We start from the raw sequence: 22,330 nt of genomic DNA on the forward strand, positions 1-22,330 counted from the left end.
CGGCCGCCGCTGGCTGGGAAACGTAGAGATGACTGGTAACCAGAAAGTCACCAGTCATCTCTATGACAGTCGGAGGCCCGGGCGCAACGTTATTTCCGGTACCCGGAAGTAAACAAAGCCGCAATCGCCGCTGTCTGCATGAGATAGGTGATTTTTTTTCACAATCTCATGCTTGTAAGCCTGGAGGAGAGATGTGGGGTCTTATTGACACCGCATCTCTCCATAAAGAGGACCTGTCACAGTGATTCCTATTACAAGGGATGTTTACATTCCTTGTAATAGGAATAAAAGTGTTAAAAAAAAAAAAAAATTAAAAAAAAAAAAATGAAGTAAAATAAAATAATTTTTTTAAACGCCCCTGTCCCTGGTAGCTCGTGCTCAGAGGCGAACATGCGTGCAAGTCCTGCCCACATATGTAAACGCCGGTCAAACCCCACATGTGAGGTATCGTCGCGTGCGTTAGAGCGTGTGCAACAATTGTAGCACTAGACCTTCTCTGTAACTTGAAAATGGTAACCTGTAAAAAAAATTAAAGCATCGCCTATTGAGATTTTTAAGTACCGAAGTTTGCCGTCATTCCATGAGTGTGCGCAATTTTAAAGCGTGACATGTTGGATATCTATTTACTCGGCATACCATCATCTTTCACATTATACAAAAATATTGGGCTAACTTTACTGTTTGTTTTTTTGTTTTTGTTTTTTTATTCATGAAACCGTTTTTTTTTCCCAAAAAAAAAAGTGTTTGGAAAATTATTGGTCAAATACCGTGCAAGAAAAAAGTTGCCATGACCGCCATTTTATTCCCTAGGGGGTGTCCTAAAAAAAATGTATAATGTTTGGGGGTTCTGATTAATTTTCTAGCAAAAAAAATTTGATTTTTAAGTGCCAAAATAGGCCCGGTGGTCAAGTGGTAAAAAAAAAAAAAAAATTGCCTCACATCGAAGCCCCCGCAGCGGTCCCCCGTACCCTCCTTTAGGCCGGCTACATTTTCTCCCGGGGGTTACTTCTGGGAATCGCGGCTCTGGCCAATCACAGCGCTGGAGCCACGTCAATTGCGCACAGAGCCGCCGATAACTGCACACGGACTAAAGCAGCGGCACATACGTGCCTTTGCTTTAGTGCGCATGTGCCGATGACATCTGCTAAACCATGCAGGTTTAGGAGATATCCTGGCCAGCTACAGGTAAGCCTCATTATAGGCTTACCTGTAGCATAAAGTGGTTGTAAAGGGTTTACAACCACTTTGAAAAGGTGTCCTTAAACACATTGCTAATTTCTTTATAGGAGTTTGATTCCTGAGTGACAGCTGGCATTATACAAAGAATATGTGGGTATTTTACTGTCCATAGGTGGTGATTGTGGAGATACTTACAAATGTCCCTTTTTTCTTTTAGGGCTTTTCTACTTTCTGGGATCTATTGTCAATTTCAGCCAAGATCCTGATGTGCACTTCAAGTACATCCAGGCAGCCTGTAAGACTGGACAAATCAAGGAGGTTGAGCGGATATGTAGAGAAAGCAATTGTTACAACCCTGAACGTGTCAAAAACTTTTTGAAGGTACATCCTCCTCTGAGTTCAGTTCCTTCTGCACAAAGTATCATTCTTGCATACTGTAAACTTTAGTTGCCGAAAAGAGTTGAGTAGAGATGCAGTTTCAGTTATCTATATTACCAAACATGCTATACAATGTATTGCTCCAGTTATCAGGCCCAACTGATACATACAATTATAAGTGTGGGACTGTCGGCGGTGTGTAGAGGTGGATTGATAACCTAGCATCCCCATTACTTGTCTCGGAAAAGCTTTACAACAGGATCCTGTCAGGATTCTTTTATGGAGTCTATGCTTACATATGCGCCAGATGATGCAAAAAATGGGAACTGTCATATGGCCCTAAAAACCGCGGTATTGGCAATTGGCTGGATCTCTGAACCATTTCCCCTTTTCATGGGGATATGCCAGTGATGTTCATTATTCCCATTTCTATATGCTCTGGCTGCTGAACCACTGGAGATATCCGTCGGATCCAATTCCTCAATTGGGGTCTACGAGTGGGCCAGATTTTCAAGATCATTGGAAGGTGTGCTGATTATATGCCCCTTTATCTGGAGGATCCTGGTCCCTCGCTACAGACCACCTTGCCAACTATTGAGCAATTTGGGGAATGCTCCAGTCTAATGCCCTGTACACACGATAGGTTAGACCGTTTTCATCAGACCAAACCGATCGTGTGTGGGCCCCATCGGTTATTTATCCATAGGTAAAAAAAATAGGAACTTGTTTTAAAATTATTTGATGGATAAAAAAAGAAAATATAGAAAAAAACGATCGGCTGTGGGTATGTCCATCGGTTAAAAATCCACGCATGCTCAGAATCAAGTCGACGCATGCTTGGAAGCATTGAACTTCGTTTTTTTCAGCACGTCGTTGTGTTTTACGTCACCGCGTTCTGACATGATCGGTTTTTGAACTGATGGTGTGTAGGCACGACTGATCATCAGTCAGCTTCATCTGATAACTGATGGAAAAATCCATCAGACCGTTTTCATCAGACTAACCTATCGCATGTACAGGGCATAAGAATTGGTTGGGACAAATCCCAAGTGCTTCCCATTGGCACAGTAGAACAAGTCTGAGAAACGGCTTTGTAGCCGCATCCATTTCCCTATCCTTAATAACTCAGAGTAGACATAATAAAAGGTTACATACGCTGGAAAGACCAAACTTGTCAGCAATGAACCTCGTCACCTGAGAGCATAAGGGTCGTACTTTGAGGCACTCCCACACCATGTGAAGAAAAGTAAGCTCACTCATCTGGCATTTATGACATGGTGCAGAGACTCTTACCTAACCAACACTTTTAACAATGGCTGATTCTCTATATATTGCTACCTGGTTATTCAAGTACTGTGTTTTTTCTCCTTTTTTTGCCTTGTGAGATGTAATGCTGTCATATTGTAGCCACATATTATGTGCACTAACTCTTATGCCTCATACACATGATCGTTTTTCCGTCGGAATAAACTGCGACGGGTTTTTCCGACGGAATTCCGCTTAAGCTGTTTTGCATACACACAGTCGCACCAAATTCCGACCATTAAAAACGCGGTGACGTACAACACTACGACAAGCCTAGAAAAATTAAGTTCAATGCTTCCCAACGTGCAATGAGTTGTTTCCGAGCATGCGTGTTTTTTTCTCCGTCGGAATTCCATACAGATGAACGGAACATGTTCTCTTTCTTACTCCGTCGGAATTTCCAAAGGAAAAAGTCCGATGGGGCATACACACGGTTGGAACATCCGATAGAAAAAGTCACACGACATTTTTTTCATCGGAAATTCCGTCCGTGTGTACGCAGCATTTATTGTGACAATCACTTACCGCTTGGACCACTGTATATGCCAATAATGAGTCTTGCTAAACTACAAGTCACTGATTGTTATGCTTTGTTCTTTTTTTTTTGTATATCTTGCTATGCTTGTATTTCAATAAAACATATGTTTTGTTTTTTTATGTAAAAAATAACTGTCACTGTGTTAAGTACATCTTGGTAATGATTTTGTTTTTTCCATTATGTTTAGGAGGCCAAACTTACAGACCAACTTCCATTAATTATTGTCTGTGACCGATTTGACTTTGTCCATGATTTAGTGTTGTACCTGTATCGCAATAACCTCCAGAAGTACATTGAAATCTATGTGCAAAAGGTAATTTACTTAAAGGTTAGCCACTTGCAATAGTCATAAATGGCCTAGTTTTAATGCATGATATGATACTTGGAGGATTGGGACATTTGTGGTCTCAATATCCAGTGATACCATCAGCTTACGACAGTAACGGCACTCCTTGTCACACATGGAGACTTTTTTAATTCACCGGAGATAGCAACTGGGTTAATTTGTCCCTCTTCATAGACTATTTACATGGGATATTGTGTCAGAACCTGGTGCTATGTACAAGCAGGTGACTTTTCAGCTCTGAGTGCCTCTGTTGCCAGATTTTCCTTCATATCCACAGGTTTTGCATCTCCATTTATGGGAATACAAAACTTGCGTCAAACAGATAAAATGCAGATGAAAAGGAGGTCACCTGCAGGCCCTATGCACATCAGTGAATTCTAAATTATTTTGATTTTTTTTTTTTGGCAGCCTTTACTGCAAACTGATTTTAAAGCATTAACTAGATCAACCTATTCCTTACAGCAAAGGGAGTTGCCATCTTAGCCCCTGTTGAACCTGCAGTTGCCGTGGTGATGCACATGTGACTTGACATTTGTGCTTGAGAGCTAACATAAGCACACTAATAACTGTTATCTTTCACACATGCCTTAAAGCAGAATTGACGTTCCACTTTAAGAAACTGCGAGCGAGCAGACTTTCATTGCAGAAAACACATGCACTGTCTTTTGGAATAAAATGCTGTTACTTTCCTCGTCGCTGTCTTCTCCAGTGCTGTCATCTGCACTGTGCATGCTCAGCTCAGCTTACAGTGCCAGATGGTCTTTGAGTGCTGGGATGACTAGCTCCTGCTCGAGCAGGAATGATGACATCCCCCGCTGGCCAATGAAGAAGCCCCAAAGACCAGCACTCAGAAGAAGATGCCTATGAGGGACCATTGGACAGGTAAGTATTCACTGTTTTTTTTTTTTTTTTTTGTTTTTTGACGCTTTAAACTGTGACACCCCCCAAAATGTTTTTTTGAAAAATGTGCCCCAGGAGCTTTCCATAATGTACTAGTACACAATGCATATTGCCACATTAGGGCAGACTTACCTGGCAAGTAATCCCCTCCAGTGCTGTGCAGTCAGCGCTCTATTAGGTCATGGCCACTTTTGGCCTCTCCCAGTCTTCCTTCCGGGTTCTGACTCTTTGACCGCTGGAATGAGCAGACTGCATTGGCGTTACTCCTGCACATGCATACGTGAGTCACAGCATCATACAAACAGTCATGCTGTAAATGTATGATGAGCTGCCCATTTACGGCTCAGTTTATGCAAACTCTGACAGGCAGGCAGGAAGTAGGGGTCTCTTCTGTCATATGAATTCTACCTGTCAGTTTAAATTTTAGTAAACCTACTGATTTTAACAAAGAAGTATTCACCTCACAAAAAGTGACAAGAAATGTACTTGTTGATGTTTGAGTTCTTGTTTAACCTGGATAAATGTAGTACTGCTAGACTGAAGCACCCCTTTAATACCTTCACATTAGATGTATTGTTTCACACCTAGGTGAACCCCAGCCGTATTCCAGCAGTAGTGGGAGGATTGCTGGATGTGGACTGTTCAGAAGATGTCATTAAGAACCTCATCATGGTGGTTCATGGCCAGTTTTCAACAGATGAGCTTGTAGCAGAAGTGGAGAAAAGAAACAGGTCAGTAGGTAAAAAGTGTTTGCGTTTGATGAAAATTCTGTTTTTTTTAAGTCATACAGTACAGCCCATATATAATGGCTCCCGTTTCCAGCTAGCCTCTGATTTATTTGGTTAATGGACCTCTTTTTCGCTACTGTGACATGCTTGCCTTTTTCCTATGGAGGTTTTCTTTGTTCCCTGGCTGCACTAGAGCCACTGTGACTGCTGCAGCTTCCAGATCAGTTGACTCCTTGGCTGTGCCTATGAGGGACATTACCTGGACCCTGCTAGACTGAAGAAAAGGTTTTGGCTTGTGTAGTTGGTATTATTCAACTCTATCCCAAAAAACCATTGGGGGAGCATGTCTGTCATAGAGCCAAGATGGGGGGAATGGCCCCTTCTACTCCTACCAGCATACAAGCTGCAGCAATGAGTACAAGGTGAGAGCCCTTTAAATATTCCTGCCCAGAGTGGCAAGAACCTATTTATTATTCAGTGTTTGTGGCTTGGAGCTGGCAGTGGCTATATATATATATATATATATATATATATATATATATATATATATATATATATATATATATATATATATATATATATTTTAAAGTTTTAAATCTGGTGCCATTTTACTGCTGTGGCATGCACTTTCAGAGTGCTATGAACTTTCCGCTATGTTCCCCTGGCATACACTGCTTCTGCACAGCCCTGGCGCTAAATGCGACCATGCTGTATCATTCTCTTGGGGGTTACTAAATATGCAGGTCTTCTGACCAGAGGAGTTCTCGGCTCTCCTTCATTGGCACAGTCTCATTTTGAACCCTGGGTTCACAGCAGTCTACAGTGTTTGGCATCAAAACTTTCCCCTCCCACTCCACGACAGTGGTGATTGTGAATACACTTATTGGGGCTGCATTTTACAGAGCTTAACAGATGACAAGCTTAAAGGAAAAGGATCATTGGCCTCACTAGCTCAGGCTCATTTCTTAGCTCAAACAGGAATTATAGTTTATTAACATGGAGCCCTACTACCCTTTATTCAGAAGGTTGTCCCACATATGACTCCCTGCCTTCCTCTGACCCGTCAGCCACACAAGTTTCCTTATCTTTTTCTATTCAGATCGTTATTTTTTGCCACAATGTCAGATTTCAGAAGCAGAATCTCAGGCCTTATAGAGGCCATTCAGAGCAGTGGTTACAACTGTGCCCCTTTTAGACCCCCCTAGTGAATGGTCTTTGGCTGTATCCAAGACATGTTACCTGAGGAGGAGGTGGTAGTTGAGGATGATTCCTCTCAATGGAATGAGATGAGGATGACACTCCAGCGGTAGAGTTTTTTCATCAAAGCTTAAATTGTTAGAAAACCCAGGACCCTGCATTCACTATATCTGGTCTCCCACAGTACACAGAACATGGAAATACAATTATTTTAGTAAATCTAAAATGCTAAATACTCTCTCATCATCAATATATAGCAGTCTTGTGACTTCTATCAATGTCCGGCTGATCACTGGTTCACATTTGTAAGGTGAGTTTTCATTCTCCTCTGGCTGTCCTGAGGCTGCAAGACTTCTGACCCTCTGTCTGGACAGCGAGGATTGGCCCTGTGCTGATCACATGCACCCTCCCAAAAAAGCAAAAAAAAAAAACTCTAGCAATACAATACACACCAAACTGAGCATATGCAGAGTGCCCCCAGGGCTCTGTACTATCAAGTGATGGATTGGCGACTGTGAAAGAAGGGGAGGATCAGAGAAGACAGGATCTAACGGTCTTTTTACACAATGCACAGGATTAACCCCTTAGGTTCCACAGTGAGTAGAACAAGCATGCTTCACTGCATATACAGACAGATTTTACTGTTGTGGGTTTAGTAACACGTTAACGATAAAATTGCTTAAGGATGCCAAGCTTAAGAATTACATTGTTTAAGGATTTTTACTCTTGAGACTGTTTCTGCCAAAGTGGCAGTTTCTATGGTAGATCCTGCCATTTCTTGTCTTAACAAGATCCTCACAGCCCATGGCCCAAACTTCTAGTTCAATCCTAACCTGCCTGTCTAGTTGGTTAGACTTTTTGCCTATGGCCTTACATATTGGTGGACATACTTTCAAATATTTAGGAGCGTCTTCTCTCCATCCATATATGCTAGACCCTTTTTGGCCAAATTGCTGGTCAGCTGAGCTCCCATGCAAGAATCGTGTTGAGTGGATACCCTTTAAAGGCAAAAGCCTGTTTTGGTACTTCCTTGGATACGTACATCAAGGACATTACTGCAGGTAAGCGTACTAACCTTGTGCCTCCACCAGTAGGATTTCTGTTTGTGAGTTCAAAAAGGTTCCTTTCGCTCCTATCAGTCTTCAGTTTCAAATTTTAAGGCATGAACATACTTTCTTAAGAAGGCATGACCCTCCCAGCAAGCCAAGGCTGGTTCCAAGGATTCTTTTTAGTCGTGGGGGAACTTCTGCCTGCCATCTTGACCTTCTGGTCTCAGAAAATTTTAGATGTCTGTATACCACAGTGACATTTCCAGGGGCTAAAACTGGAGTTTCATACTCTCCCTCCTCCTCGTCTCATCCTTTCAGACTTGCCCCTTTCTCTATTATTGTGGGTTTATCGCCTTCTGCTGTTTCAGAGCTCTAGTCTCGGGGTGTATTTATCTCCAGAAGAATGCTTTCAAGGCTTCTGCTTTAACATTTATATTGTTCCCAAGCCAGATGGAGGAATTTAGCCTGTACTGGCTTTAAAGACTGCCAAGTTCATGCAGGTTCACTAATTCCACATGAAAACTGCCAGGTCGTTGCCTCCCTCTAACCAAGAGATTTTCTGGCTTCAATATGCATTAGAGGTGCTTACTTGCACTTTCCCATCTTTCCTTCTCGATGCAGTCTGCATCTAGAGGTGGATGATCAGCATTACCAATTTTTCGCCTTGTTGTTTTGGCCTCTCCACGGTCCCTCAGGTTTTCAACAGGGTACTTGACCTAATCTTATCTCTGCTTAATGCTCAGGCAATTTATGTAGTGGGCATCGTAACTGGATGATCTTCTAATAAAGTGTTAGATAGTGTTCTAACTCTGTCAGCCAACACACACTGAAGACTCTGCAGAGCTTTCATTGGATCGTCACTGGACCAACATTTAAAGTACCTGGGGATGAAACTAGACACGTCCCTGTATAGGTTTTTCTTGCCTTGGTACAAACGTCTATACCCCTGCTCTCATGACCTTGCCTTCTGGGTCCAGGGGAAATCCTCACATTCTGCCTGCATGAGGGTCTTGGACCTAATGGTAGCTTCCTTCAAGGTTGTGCCATATGTCCAGATTCATTCCATATGGTTGCAACTCAAAATTCTGGTAGAGTAGGACAACAGACTTGGTGCTTGTACTGTCCCATGTCTCTGACCTGCAAGTCAGAGAAGCCCTTACCTCCAAAGATGTGGAAAGTTTTCACAATGGATGCCAGCCCGTCGGGCTGGGGCACAGTACAGGATGCCCTTTTGGAGCAGGGAACTTGGTGATCACAAAGTTTGCCTTCCCATCATCATTCTAAAGGTTAGAACAAATTGGTGGAACCAAGGTACAGGTCCCCTCAATTGCAAGGGCACTCCAGCAGAATCTAATTGAAGAATGTGACAATGTGGCCTAAAACCCTTAAGGAGGCACCAGAAGTAGTACCGTTCAAAGGGATGCGGATTTGATCCTTTTTTTGTCAAAGCTGCACATTCTGTTTGTGTCCATTGTCCACATGTCGGGCATAAAAAAACTGGCGGGTGGACTTTTAGTTGCCAGCATCTGGACACATGGCAATGTGCTCGCCATCAGGAGGCTTTTCAAGCCCTTTGCCTTAGCTGGGGGATCCCAGGTGTGTATTTTCTGACAAACAAGTTGTGCAGATTTGTCGCCAGGTCCAGGGACCCTCAGGCATTTGCAGTGTTTGCTCTGGGGATGCCATGGGATCAGTTCAACCTGATCTATGCCTTTCCACCCATCCAGATTCTCCCTCTCCTGTTTTGCAGGACTGAGATGGAGGGCATTCTGGTGATTCTCATTGGTTGCTGGTTCTAATGGCCTGGTTGTTGAAGCCATTGTCCCAAGAGACAGAGGTCTACTGGACTTTGTCACCCCTTCCCTTCTGAAGGCTAGGATATGGACTTCTCGCAAACTCTACCATTACACCTGGCAGGTCTAATTTGCCTTGTGCGAGTCAAAAAAAAAAGGACGTGTGATGTGTATTGTCCTTCCTCTTGCCTTGTCTGTTTCCGCATCTGACTTGGAGTACTATAAAATGGAAGATCTCAGACGTTTTTGTTTGAGACCCTTGGTCTCTCACTCCCTTGTTTGAGGCCTTTTGTACAAGGTGTCGCACACATTTCTCCCTCTGTATGTTCCCCTTCATCTCCATGGGAGCTTTATCTGGTTTTCCTAAACATTCAGAGACTTTCTTTTGAACCTGTTGGGGATATTCCATTGTCTGACCACACTCCCATGGTAGACTTTCTCATTGCTCTCACCATAGTGTGAATGGTCTCTGAGTTAGTGGTCTTATTTTCTATGAAGCTCTTCCCAGTGTTGCACAAGGACAAAGTTGTCTTGAGACCCAAGTCCTCTCTCCCTAAAGTGGTCTCTTCCTTTCAACTCAACCAAGACCTCATTCTTCCCTCTTTGTTCTGCTCCTTAACATTGCAATGCGCTTTCTCTCCACTGTCTTGTTTAGGCAACTCTATTCCTGCCTGTTTGTTCCCTCAATGTGAGGTGGATCAGACAAGTTATGAATGGAGCCTACAACCAGAGTTGGGGTTACTCCCTTTCCTGTTAAAGCGTACTCTGCCAGATCTGTTGGTATTGCATGGGCTTTTCAGCATCACTTTCCCAGATTTCCAAAGCTACCACTTGGACATCTGTCTTTTTTTTTTTTTTTAAGTGGTACCAGGTGGATGTTCAAGCCGCAAGTTTTTCCTGTTTGTCATATTGGCCTAATTACTTGTAAGGCAAAAATCTTATTTTCATTTCTGTCTAACATGCTCCTTTTTTGTATGTAATTCTACATACAACTTTAGATTTGTGGGGGGATGTTAGCCATGTGTATAATTGCTACTCTTGTATTTGGCATTCTAATTAATCTATTTACACTCTTGTTGTCTTCTCCATATCAGGCTAAAACTACTCTTACCATGGCTGGAATCCAGAATCCATGAGGGCTGTGAGGAGCCAGCGACACACAATGCTCTGGCCAAGATCTACATTGACAGCAACAACAATCCTGAACGCTTCCTGAGGGAGAACCCTTTCTATGACAGCTGTGTAGTGGGCAAATACTGTGAAAAAAGGGACCCGCACCTAGCTTGTGTAGCTTATGAGAGGGGCCAGTGTGACTTGGAGCTTATAAAGGTTAGTTCTGCTGGTCATTTAAATATGTCAAATGAATTGCAAAGCTCTCTACTTGCTTTAGAAGTGAGACTCGTTAGTGACTGTCTCCACCACCAAGAACACTAAAGACTCTTACCATTTAGCTTGACCTCAGAATCTAGGAGGTTAAGTTACACAGGTGTATGAAATTATACCCATACAGGACTAATGAAGCCACCAGCCACAATGCTGCCTACAATATGCTAGTGCACCTTCTCTACAGTGTACATGTTAAAAAGAGGAAGACTCCGGATGGTGCTGGGTAATACAGGAGGGTTATTAAAATGCACAGAGTAAATGCCCATAAGCACTAATTTATTTATTAAAATGCTTATTGAGAGCGCAGTCTTTACCCAAAGGCCTCGATGCACTCCATGTGTCTTGCAGTACTGTATTATGAGCAGCATTGTCCTTGATGATCTTGGTGGTGGAGAGTGTGTCACTGAGTAATCTCACTTGGGGCGCTCAAGCAAGGCACAGGAGTGGAGGATTTTTAAATTTGACACATTTGTTGGGACATTACTTTCACTGAAAATATGGTGGGAACTTATTTTTTTATTTTTTTTGGAAGCACTGCATAAAGGGGCTGCAAAAAAAGAGTGGGTACAATTAATAGAATCCTAGGTGGGCTACTACACGAATCACAAGCAAGGAGAAAAGAGGTCCTGATTGCCATATGTAGATCTTAAGTTAAGCTGGCTATAGTAGAAATTTGAAGAACATGCGTTTCATTTTCTAATTAGTGGATGCAAATTGACATGTGTTTTTGACCATAACAAAATTGGAAAGGGGAGGGCAGGATGTAACGTTTTTCGAAAATAAACAAATTTCTAACAGTGTGTGTGTTTTCGTCCAGGAAAAATCCATTTGTTTACAAATCAAATATTAAAAGCAAACAAACTTTTGAAGTACTTTTGAACAACCTAAACTAACTTTAGGGTCTTTGCTGCATGTCCTTCATTCGGTACCACTGAAAGTACAGGTCAGGTTCCGCACCATACAAGCCTAGCGTGTGGTAAGTGATGGCAGCTTCAGCTTAACTCCATCCAGGCCATGTCCCCCAACATGTTTCGCCCCACACATGGGGCTTGGTCATGGAGGTAAGGTTATTTGCTTTCCCTTATTACACACTGGGCTTGTATGGTGTGCAGTGCCTAAGATTTTTCTCTATATGTACTTTTAAATTACATTTGTCAAGTCATAGCAAAATGTAGTGGGAACTTTTGTGTGAATATTCATACAAATGTGTTTACAAATGTATGGCCAGATTAAGACAGACTTTAGAATACTGTATCCAGTTCTGGAGACATCACTTAAGGTCTTTAAATATAAAATGTATCAGGAGAGACTCTAGAAACCTAATGAATACAATCTTTAGGAAAGGAGGAATTTGATTGGAACCTTTAAATACATTGAGGGTGTAAATGATATTCAGAAGGACAGTATTTTCAATACAAAGTGAAAAACAAGAACACGGGGACATAATCCCAAGCTAGCAGGAGGAAGAAATCTCAAAACCAATTTTTGGAAATTAGTATTTTACAGAAGGAGAGTGGATGCTTGGAAGAGATTTCCAGCAGAGGTAGAGAGTTCGTCGAGAGTAAGTGAATTGAAACATGCTCGAGACAAATATATATATATATATATATATATATATATATATATATATATATGTGTGTGTGTATGTATATATATATATATATATATATATATATATATATATATATATATATATATATATATATATATATATATATAATTTATTTATTTAATGGTTACATTAACCTTTTACCCTTCTGTCTGTGTCACAGGCAAAGGTCTGCTAAATTCTCTAACATCAGACCAATGGAGATTGCTACAGATGTTTAAAGAAAGCAAATGTTTCTTAACCCAAGTCTCTGGGGGGAAAAAACTTATCCACCCTAATGGTATCTTTGAAGAATTTTATCATCAGTTATGGAAATGTTGCTTCCCCCCCCCCCCCCCTGTGAACTGAGAAGTAAATTATTCTATCATTTTTAGGTGTGCAATGAAAACTCTTTGTTTAAGAGTGAAGCTCGTTACCTTGTGCGACGGAAAGATGCCGACCAGTGGGCCAGTGTTCTTGAAGAAAATAATCCATTCAGGCGACAGCTGATTGATCAGGTATATTAATTAACATTAATTGCCCCCTTATTCCTTTTTTTTTTACATCCCTTATAACAAACTTACTGTTAATATTATACAGATTCTATTCTCTACTACATATTTATACATAAACAGTAGCTGTAATGATGATTTTGTCTCAAGCTTAGTGGCATAAGGTTGTGTACATATGCAGAATATACAAGAATTAAGTAATTTCCACATACAGTTGTGCTCATAGGTTTACATACCCTGGCAGAATTTATGATTTCTTGGCCATTTTTCAGAGAATATAAATAACATAAAAACATTTCTTACACTTATGGTTAAAGGGGTTGTAAAGACAAAAATATTTTCCTCTTCAGTTAAAGTCTGACAGTAGCTGATAAAGTAAAAAGTAATGTTTTGCATTATAACTAGTCTGATACCTGTTGAAATCGAGCTGTTTTATTCAGCTGAATCGTTATTCTCACTGACTTCCTGGTTTTGGGGTGCGCATTCATTCTTGCTACATCACGGCCTAATGGGAACTGAGGGATAAGAGAGAGAGAGACTTGTAAAGCGCAACACATGCGAACTGAATCGCCTCTGGGCGATGTATCCATTTCATGGATAAGGAACCCCTTGACCTCAGAAGAGATGGGTTTTAATCTTTCTCCTGAAAGCCAAGTGGTCCGACTCCAGTCTGATGGTGGTTGGTAGTGCATTCCACAGGCGAGGTCCCTGGACTGCAAATCTTCGATCTCCTTTGGACTTGTATCTGGCTTTGGGTATCTGGAGGAGGTTTTGATTGGTGGATCGCAGAATGCGATTGGGGTTATGGGCTTTTATTTTTTCGCATAGATATTGGGGGGCGTTGCCTTGAATACACTTATGTATTAGGCAGAGTCCCTTGAAAGTGATTCTGTCTTTTACTGGCAACCAATGAAGGGATCTCAGCGAAGGTGAGATTGATTTCCATGGTTTTTTCCCAGTCACTAGTCGAGCGGCCGTATTTTGAACGACTTGCAGACGAGTGATTTGGTATTTGGGGAGTCCTAGATAGAGGGCATTTGCGTAGTCGAGTCTGGAATTGATGATTGTTCCCACCACGACTGCAATGTCCTCTTTCGGGATAAAGGGCGTGAGTCTGCGTAGTAGGCGCAGCAGATGGTGGGATCCGCTGACTACTGACCCTATTTGTGCATCCATTGTCATGTAGGTATCGAAAATGACTCCGAGACTTTTGACTTTGGTGCTAGGGGTGATAGTTTTACCCAGAATGGGTGGGGGAGTACATGTTGACGCGGGGTGATTTTTCCGGTTAGCGTGAAACAGGAGAAGTTCTGTTTTCGAACCATTGAGTTTAAGATTACTGTTTGTCATCCAGTTATCTATTAGAGTGAGGCATTTCTCTAGTCCAAGAGAATGATCCTTTTTGTTGCAGATGCGGAAATACAGTTGTGTGTCGTCTGCATAGGAGTGGTAAAGTAACTTCTGGTTACTGATGATTTCAAAGAGAGGGCGAAGATAGATATTAAACAATACAGGCGATAAGGGAGATCCCTGAGGGACTCCGCATGACACCGTACGTTTTTCAGAAGTGAAAGACCCCAGTTTCACTATTTGTGATCGGTTTTCCAAGAAGGAGGAGAACCAGGATAAAACACCTTCAGCGACTCCGGCTACTTCAGCTAGCCTAGCCAGTAGTAGTCCGTGGTCTACAGTGTCAAAAGCCGCGCTTAGGTCCAGCAGTATCAGGAGACAAGATTCTCCTTCGTCTGCGGCCTCTAGAGCGTCATCCCATATTTTGAGCAGCGCCGTTTCTGTTCCGTGACCCGGACGGAAGCCTGATTGAAACGGATCGAGTAATTTATGGGTGTCTAAATACAGTTGCAGCTGTTGTACAACTACTTTCTCCATTACCTTGGAGAAGACATTTAGAGCTGTTATGGGCCTCCGGTTGTTTGGGTCTTTGGGGTCGAGGGTAGTTTTTTTTAGAATTGGTTTTATTGTGCCTTGTTTTAGCAAGGTGGGCACCATGCCCTCCTTGAATGATTGGTTTATGAGCTGCGTGATAGCTGGTGCCAGTATATCGGCACTTTCTTTCAGCAGTTTAGTGGGGATGATATCATTGGGTGCTGTGCTATTATGCAGAGTCCCGATGATGTTTTTAGTGGCATCGATGGAAATGGGTTTTAGAGTGAATTTTGGTGATTGCGGCAGATTTATGTGGGTATTAGGTTTGTGATTTGGGTGGGAGTTGGTGACGGTTCCATTTTGCTGAATACTTTCACGGATTTTTTCAATTTTATTAATGAAATAATCCGATAATTCGTTGCAAAATTCTTGTGAATCAGAATTGGGGGCCTCTAAACAAGCTGGATTCATAGTCTGAGTGACCAGCTTGAAGAGTTCACGGGGGCGGTTAAGGGCATTTGCGATGATGTTGGAGAAATGATTTTTTTTGGCCGTGAAGATTTCTTTGTGATATTTCTTTGTTATTATCTTGTAAATGGTGTGGTTTTTATCTGAAGAGCACCCTTTCCACGCAGCTTCTGCTCTTCACGCAGGGCTGTAGTCATAGGGAGGGGGTGAGCACATTCTGCTTTCCACCATGCAAAACGGCTCAGATGCTGGTGGAAAGCAAGAAGAGGAGAGACAGGAAATGGCATTTTCGAACCTGGATTACTGTATTTTGAAGGTCAAAGGAAAAAACGAGGTAAATGATATTTAAATGCTCTAGCTTACTGCAATCAATTGATCTAATAAAAAACTAACCTTTAGTGTTCCTTTAATGTTTGGCTGAAGCCATTTATTACCAATCAATCTGTGTTTACTCTTTTTAAATCATAATCACAACAAATCACCCTGATCAAAAGTTTACATACCCTGGTGATTTTGGCCTGATAATATGCACACAAGTTGACACAAAGGGGTTTGAATGGCTATTAAAGGTAACCATCCCCACCTGTGATCTGTTTTCTTGTAATTAGTGTGTGTGTGTATAAAAGGTCAATGAGTTTCTGAACTCCTGACATACCCTTGCATCTTTTATCCAGTGCTGCACTGACGTTTCTGGATTCTGAGTCATGGGGAAAGCAAAAGAATTGTCAAAGGATCTGCGGGAAAAGGTAGTTGAGCTGTATAAAACAGGAAAGGGATATAAAAAGATATCGGAGGATTTGAGAATACCAATCGGCAATGTTCAAAATCTAATCAAGAAGTGGTAAATGAGGGGTGCAAAGAAAACCCCACAGATGGCTTCAGATGAAATACAGGACTCTCTGAAAACATGTGGTGTGGCTGTTTCAAGTTGCACAATAAGAAGACACATGAAGAAAGATGGGCTGCATTGTCGAGTTTCCAGAAGAAAGCCATTACTACGCAAATGCCACAAAGTATCCCACTTACAATACGCCAAACGGCACAGAGATGAGCCTCAAACCTTCTGGCACAAAGTCATTTTGAGTGATGAGATTCCAAAATTTAGCTTTTTGGCCACAACCATAAGCGCTTAATTTGGAGACGAGTCAACAAGGTCTATGATGAAAGGTACACCGTTCCTACTGTGAAACACGGAGGTGGATCGCTGATGTTTTGGGGATGTGAGCTACAAAGGCACAGGAAATTTGATCAAAATTGATGGCAAGATTAATGCAGTATGTTATCAAAAAATACCGGAGGTACATTTGCATTCATCAGCCAGGAAGCTGCGCATGGGACGTACTTGATTCAAAACACAAGGCCAAGTCTACCTGTCATTGGCTACAGCAGAATAAAGTGAAAGTTCTGGTGTGGACATCTCAATCTCCTGATATCAGTATCATTGAACCACCCTGGGGAGATCTCAATCGTGCAGTTCAGGCAAGACAGTCCAAGGATTTACAGAAACTGGAGGTTTTTTGCCAAGAGGAATGGGCAGCTTTACCATCTGAGAAGATAAAGAGCCTCATCCTCAAATACAACAAAATACTTCAAGCTGTCATTGATGTTAAAGGGGGCAATACACGGTATTAAGAACTGGGCTTTGTAAACTTTTGATCAGGGTCAATTGGGTAGTTTCTGTTGTGATTATGATTTAAAAAGAGTAAACACAGGTGATTGATATTGCATGGCTTCAGCCAAACACTAACCATAAGTGCAAGAAAAGTTTTTGTGTTATCATTCATATTCTCTGAAAAATGGCCAAGAAATCATGAATTATGCCAGGGTATATAAACTTATGAACACAACTGTACATCTCACAGAAGAAAATAGTACATACCTCAAATTTCATGCCATCCTAACCAGTTTGTTTATCTACTAGAACCTTAAAACAGGTGTATCTAAATGTTCTTTTTGCAGCATTTTTCTAAAAATATATGCCATGTGAAAGTAGGTGAATGTACATGAGTGCTGTCATTTAGAGGGAGAGTGTTACCCTTTCACTATTTCAAACAAACTTAGTGCTGCTCAGTAAATCATCTTTGTGAATGTAGCAGTCTTAATGATTTAAGAATTTAAAGTAGAATTTAGTTGATAGTTGCCCATGTCCCTAAATTGCTAGTGTATGGAAAAAACCCTCAAATGGGACTTTAAAGTTGTAGCCTAGAATGCTTTATATAGAAATATACACAAAAATATTTATTGTGTCACAAAAAATATAAAAACATGTTGTACGGAGCTGCATTGGCTTTTCAAAATATCGGTAAAGTACAATAGTCACAGAAGTCCCACTTGAAAACACCAAGCAGGATGCTTCAAATAACGAACTCCCAACACGTTTTTGAAATGTTGTTTTCATAATCCTCTTTAATGTTGTATAGAATGTAGAAAACAAGGAGCTTTGTTCTATAATGGAAACATAACATTAAGTACTAATACTTAATGCCAGAAAGTCCTTTCTTGTATTAAGAGAGGTTTGGACTCCAGAGAGAGATATATCATTTTGCCCCTGTACAAATCATCAGTAAGACCTCATCTGGAATATGCAGTTCAGTTTTGGGCACCAGTTCTCAAAAAGGATATCGGAAACTGGCAACCAAACTAATAAGAGGCATGGAGGAACTCGGCTATGAGGAAATATTAGAGGAACTGAATTTATCTTGAGAAGAGGAGATTAAGGGGGGATGTGATCAACATGTACAAATATATAAGGGGTCCATATAGTGAACTTGGTGTTGAGTTACTCACTTTACGGTCAACACAGAGGACACAGGGGCACTCTTTACGTCTAGAGTAAAAGAGATTTCACCTCCAAATACGGAAAGGTTTCTTCACAGTAAGAGCTGTGAAAATGTGGAACAGACTCCCTGCAGAGGAGTTTCTGGCCAGCTCAGTAGATTGCTTTAAGAAAGGCCTGGATACTTTCCTAAATGTACATAATATAACTGGGTACTAACATTTATAGGTTAAGTTGATCCAGGGAAAATCCGATTGCCTCTCTGGGGATCAGGAAGGAATTTTTTCCCCTGCTGTAGCAAATTAGATCATGCTCTGCTGTTTTTTTTTGTCTAGAATTGGGTATATGGGATTGTATGATATTTTTGTTATGGTTGAACTGAATGAACTTTTTATATTTTTTGTGATCCAATAAAGATTTTTTGTATATTTTTATATAAAGCATTCTAGGCTACAACTTTAAAGTACCATTTATGAGGATTTTTTTCATACACTAGCAATTTAAGGACATGGGCAACTATCGGCTACGTTCTACTTTAAATTCTTTCTGTATATTTTTTTGTGTGCAGTAAGGGAATGGTTTGTCCTATGCATGGAAAATCAGGTTACATTAAGATAATGGCTCCTGTATCTGTGTTTGGTATATTGTTTTGGACATCTGCAGTACTTTGGCTGTATTTTTTTTCCCCCCCAAAGGTGGTGCAGACTGCTCTGTCAGAGACGCAGGATCCTGAAGAAGTGTCGGTGACTGTGAAAGCATTTATGACGGCTGATCTCCCTAATGAACTCATTGAGCTTCTTGAGAAGATAGTTTTGGACAACTCCGTGTTCAGTGAGCACAGGTCAGATGGGGAGGTAATAGAATTCTAGGAAAAGGATAGAAACAATGGTGGGTGGCATGGAAGGGCTAAAATTTGGCTGTGTGTAATAATGTAACATGCCTAAATCATGTCTGTTGAGTGACTGTTTGCTTTCAGGAACCTGCAGAATCTGTTGATACTAACCGCCATCAAGGCTGACCGAACACGTGTAATGGAGTATATCAACCGCTTGGATAACTACGATGCACCAGACATTGCTAACATTGCCATCAGCAACCAGCTGTTTGAGGAGGCCTTTGCTATCTTTAGGAAGTTTGATGTTAACACATCTGCCATACAGGTGATGAAAATTCATGGCTCATTTATTAAGTGTTGTAATTATTGTAAAAGCAATACCTTGACTTTGAAATGTTTTTGTTTTTAATGGTTGTTTCTTCCCTACAACACATCTTGCAGGTATTGATTGAGCATATCGGGAATCTGGACCGTGCATATGAATTTGCAGAAAGGTGCAATGAGCCAGCAGTTTGGAGTCAACTGGGTAGAGCACAGCTGCAGAAAGACTTGGTCAAGGAAGCTATTGACTCCTACATTAAAGCTGATGACCCCTCTGCTTATATGGAAGTGGTGCAGGCAGCAAGTAAGAATGGTGAGTATTTTTAATACAGACCAGAAAGAATTTGCAGGTGGAGGATCATAATTGCCAATAAAATGAGCGTTGCTATCCTGTTAGGAATTGTATAAAACAAAATACCTAGCACATAGCAATATAAATTTGTACTTTACTCATACGTGAACCCATTGCTAACAGTGGTATCACAGAAGTGGGCATGGAGACTGAGCTGTCACCGACAGCTCTGGCTCTTGTACTACGATAGAGCCAGGAGAATTGGCCTCCATGTCCTATATCAAAATGATCCTTTCACTACTCAAAGCCAGATTACAGTTCCCCGACTGTCTTTTTCTCTCCTGAGAACAGAGTTTAGACATTGGCAACATCCAGGCTCAGACATTTACCTTGTCTTTTCTTTATCAATGTCTTCATGCCGAAAAACTCATTAATACTTTCTTTTACAAAAGATTTTATTTGCAGAGTAATTTGAACAGGTAAGTTACGTAAATAATGAGACATTGCATTATAAATAAAAGTGGAAGAAAAATCCCAACAAAAGGGTAAAACAAGAGAATTGCAGAGCTTCTGAGTTCCATTTAGTGTCATAACGAATGTTCAAAATTCTCTAGGAAAGCTCTAGTTATTATTAGGGGGATATGATCACTGTAACCATCCACACCCAAACCCAGCCCCACAGCCTGGTGGGCTTTAAGGATAAGAATAGGTGGTAAGGTAAACGGAAACCAAAAAATATAATGGATAAACAGGAAAGGGGGCAGTGAGCACCACAGAGTCATCAAATCGAGAGTAGTGGATTATTGAATCTGGAGGGTTGGGTATGTGTGATACAGTAGCTGGCGGGCTGATAAAATGACAAACTGCACATCAGCCAATCCGAGAATTAATTTTTTTCCATATATTTTCAACATTTTTAGTTACACAATTAAAATTTTGTAATGCCGTTATAGGTACAGGAGTGGCATAAAAGAAGGGGAAATGTGGCACATAAGAAGAAGTGTAAAATTTATTGTTAACATTCACCTGATGGTTCACATGCTCTAGTAAAGGTTTTATGGTGGCTCTACTACTACTCCTTAGTGCACCCTCAGACATTTGGCGATTGGGGAGAAGCAACGCTGTTATTGGTTGGTCATCGATAAGCCTGTCTGTGAATCTTGAGGGGGTTAAGAGGGGGAACTCATGTTTTGGAAAGTGGGGAGAGGTTTGAATCGGGTTTGCAAAAAAGAACATAATAAATAGAAGTATAAGGAAGGGATTGGGTGAAGTTAATGTATTTAAAAAGTTGTTATGCACTGTCATTGGCAAGACCCATTACCTCCCATTCTCTAGGGTCTGTTGCGGTTAATTTTCTATTTTTCATCTCTAGAGATTGCTACAACTGGGAAGGTATGAGGCAGGGAGAGGATTTTTTTTTTTGTAGGCAGCAGTATAATACTATGTTGCTTAAAGCAGACCTTCATCTTTAACCGCTTAAGCCCCGGACCATTTTGCAGCTAAATGCCCAGGCCAGGTTTTGCGATTCGGGACTGCGTCGCTTTAACAGACAATTGCGCGGTCGTGCGACGTGGCTCCCAAACAAAATTGGCGTCCTTTTTTCCCCACAAATAGAGCTTTCTTTTGGTGGTATTTGATCACCTCTGCGGTTTTTATTTTTTGCGCTATAAACAAAAATAGAGCGACAATTTTGAAAAAAATTCAATATTTTTTACTTTTTGCTATAATAAAAATCCCCCAAAAACATATATAAATTTTTTTTTTCCTCAGTTTAGGCCGATACGTATTCTTCTACCTATTTTTGGTAAAAAAAAATCGCAATAAGCGTTTATCGATTGGTTTGCGCAAGATTTATAGTGTTTACAAAATAGGGGATAGTTTTATTGCATTTCTATAAATTTTTTTTTTTTACTACTATTGGCGGCGATCAGTGATTTTTTTCGTGACTGCGACATTATGGCGGACACTTCGGACAATTTTGACACATTTTTGGGACCATTGTCATTTTCACAGCAAAAAATGCATTTAAATTGCATTGTTTGTTGTGAAAATGACAGTTGCAGTTTGGGAGTTAAACACAGGGGGCGCTGTAGGAGTTAAGGATCACTGTGTGTGTGTGTGTGTGTGTGTGTGTTTACAACTGTAGGGGGGTGTGGCTGTAGGAATGACGTCATCGATCGTGTCTTCCCTATAAAGGGAATGACGCGATCGATGCGCCGCCACAGTGAAGCACGGGGAAGCCGTGTTTACATACGGCTCTCCCCGTTCTTCAGCTCCGGGGAGCGATCGCGACGAAGCGGCTATAAACGAATAGCCGCGCCGTCGTCCCGGATCGCTCCCCGAGGGAACCCGACCGCCGCACGCAGCGGAGGGGGTCCCGATCGGACCCCCCACCCGCTAGAAGGCAAGGGCGTATATATACGCCCTTCTGCCTGTCCGTGCCATTGTGCGGACGTATATAGGCGTGCGGCGGTCGTTAAGTGGTTAAATATCAATTTTGCTCTCCCCCAATCTCAAACATTTCAATAATATTTTTTTTTCTTAAAGTTACCTAAAGGCAAAACTTTTTTGTTTTAGATTTTGAAAATAGTGGAGAAGGGAGTAAAACACCTGTCCTTCTTTTTTTTTTTTTTTTTTTTCTGACTGTCTTCCTATTAGTCCTGTGTACCGGTATCACTGATAGTGGGAAAAATTTGAGTTGTCCCCAGAACAGTGATAGCGGTGATATCTTCCAATGTTCTGGTGACACTTGGGACTGCCTCACTTTAGAGGGATTTTCTTTCACTTTTGGCTGTGGGACAGGAAGTGAATGGAAATGTTCCCAAGATGACAAAAGGAAAACTTTACAAAACCTT

At 41.3% G+C, this 22,330-nt stretch overlaps 1 protein-coding gene across 2 annotated transcripts in view; it reads left to right on the plus strand.

Moving 5' to 3' along the window:
• CLTCL1 (clathrin heavy chain like 1) overlaps nt 1–22,330 on the plus strand; it is a 170,632-nt gene that overhangs the window by 117,058 nt on the left and 31,244 nt on the right. For both annotated transcript variants that reach the window (XM_040348535.1, XM_040348543.1), the window contains 8 exons: nt 1,397–1,560; nt 3,588–3,713; nt 5,235–5,377; nt 10,508–10,742; nt 12,783–12,905; nt 18,723–18,868; nt 19,004–19,187; nt 19,304–19,496. In XM_040348535.1, the coding sequence (XP_040204469.1) occupies nt 1,397–1,560; nt 3,588–3,713; nt 5,235–5,377; nt 10,508–10,742; nt 12,783–12,905; nt 18,723–18,868; nt 19,004–19,187; nt 19,304–19,496 (1,314 nt within the window). The remainder of the gene's footprint in view (nt 1–1,396; nt 1,561–3,587; nt 3,714–5,234; nt 5,378–10,507; nt 10,743–12,782; nt 12,906–18,722; nt 18,869–19,003; nt 19,188–19,303; nt 19,497–22,330) is intronic.

This window comes from Rana temporaria, chromosome 1, assembly GCF_905171775.1.
Source record: "Rana temporaria chromosome 1, aRanTem1.1, whole genome shotgun sequence".
Lineage (NCBI taxonomy): Eukaryota > Metazoa > Chordata > Amphibia > Anura > Ranidae > Rana > Rana temporaria.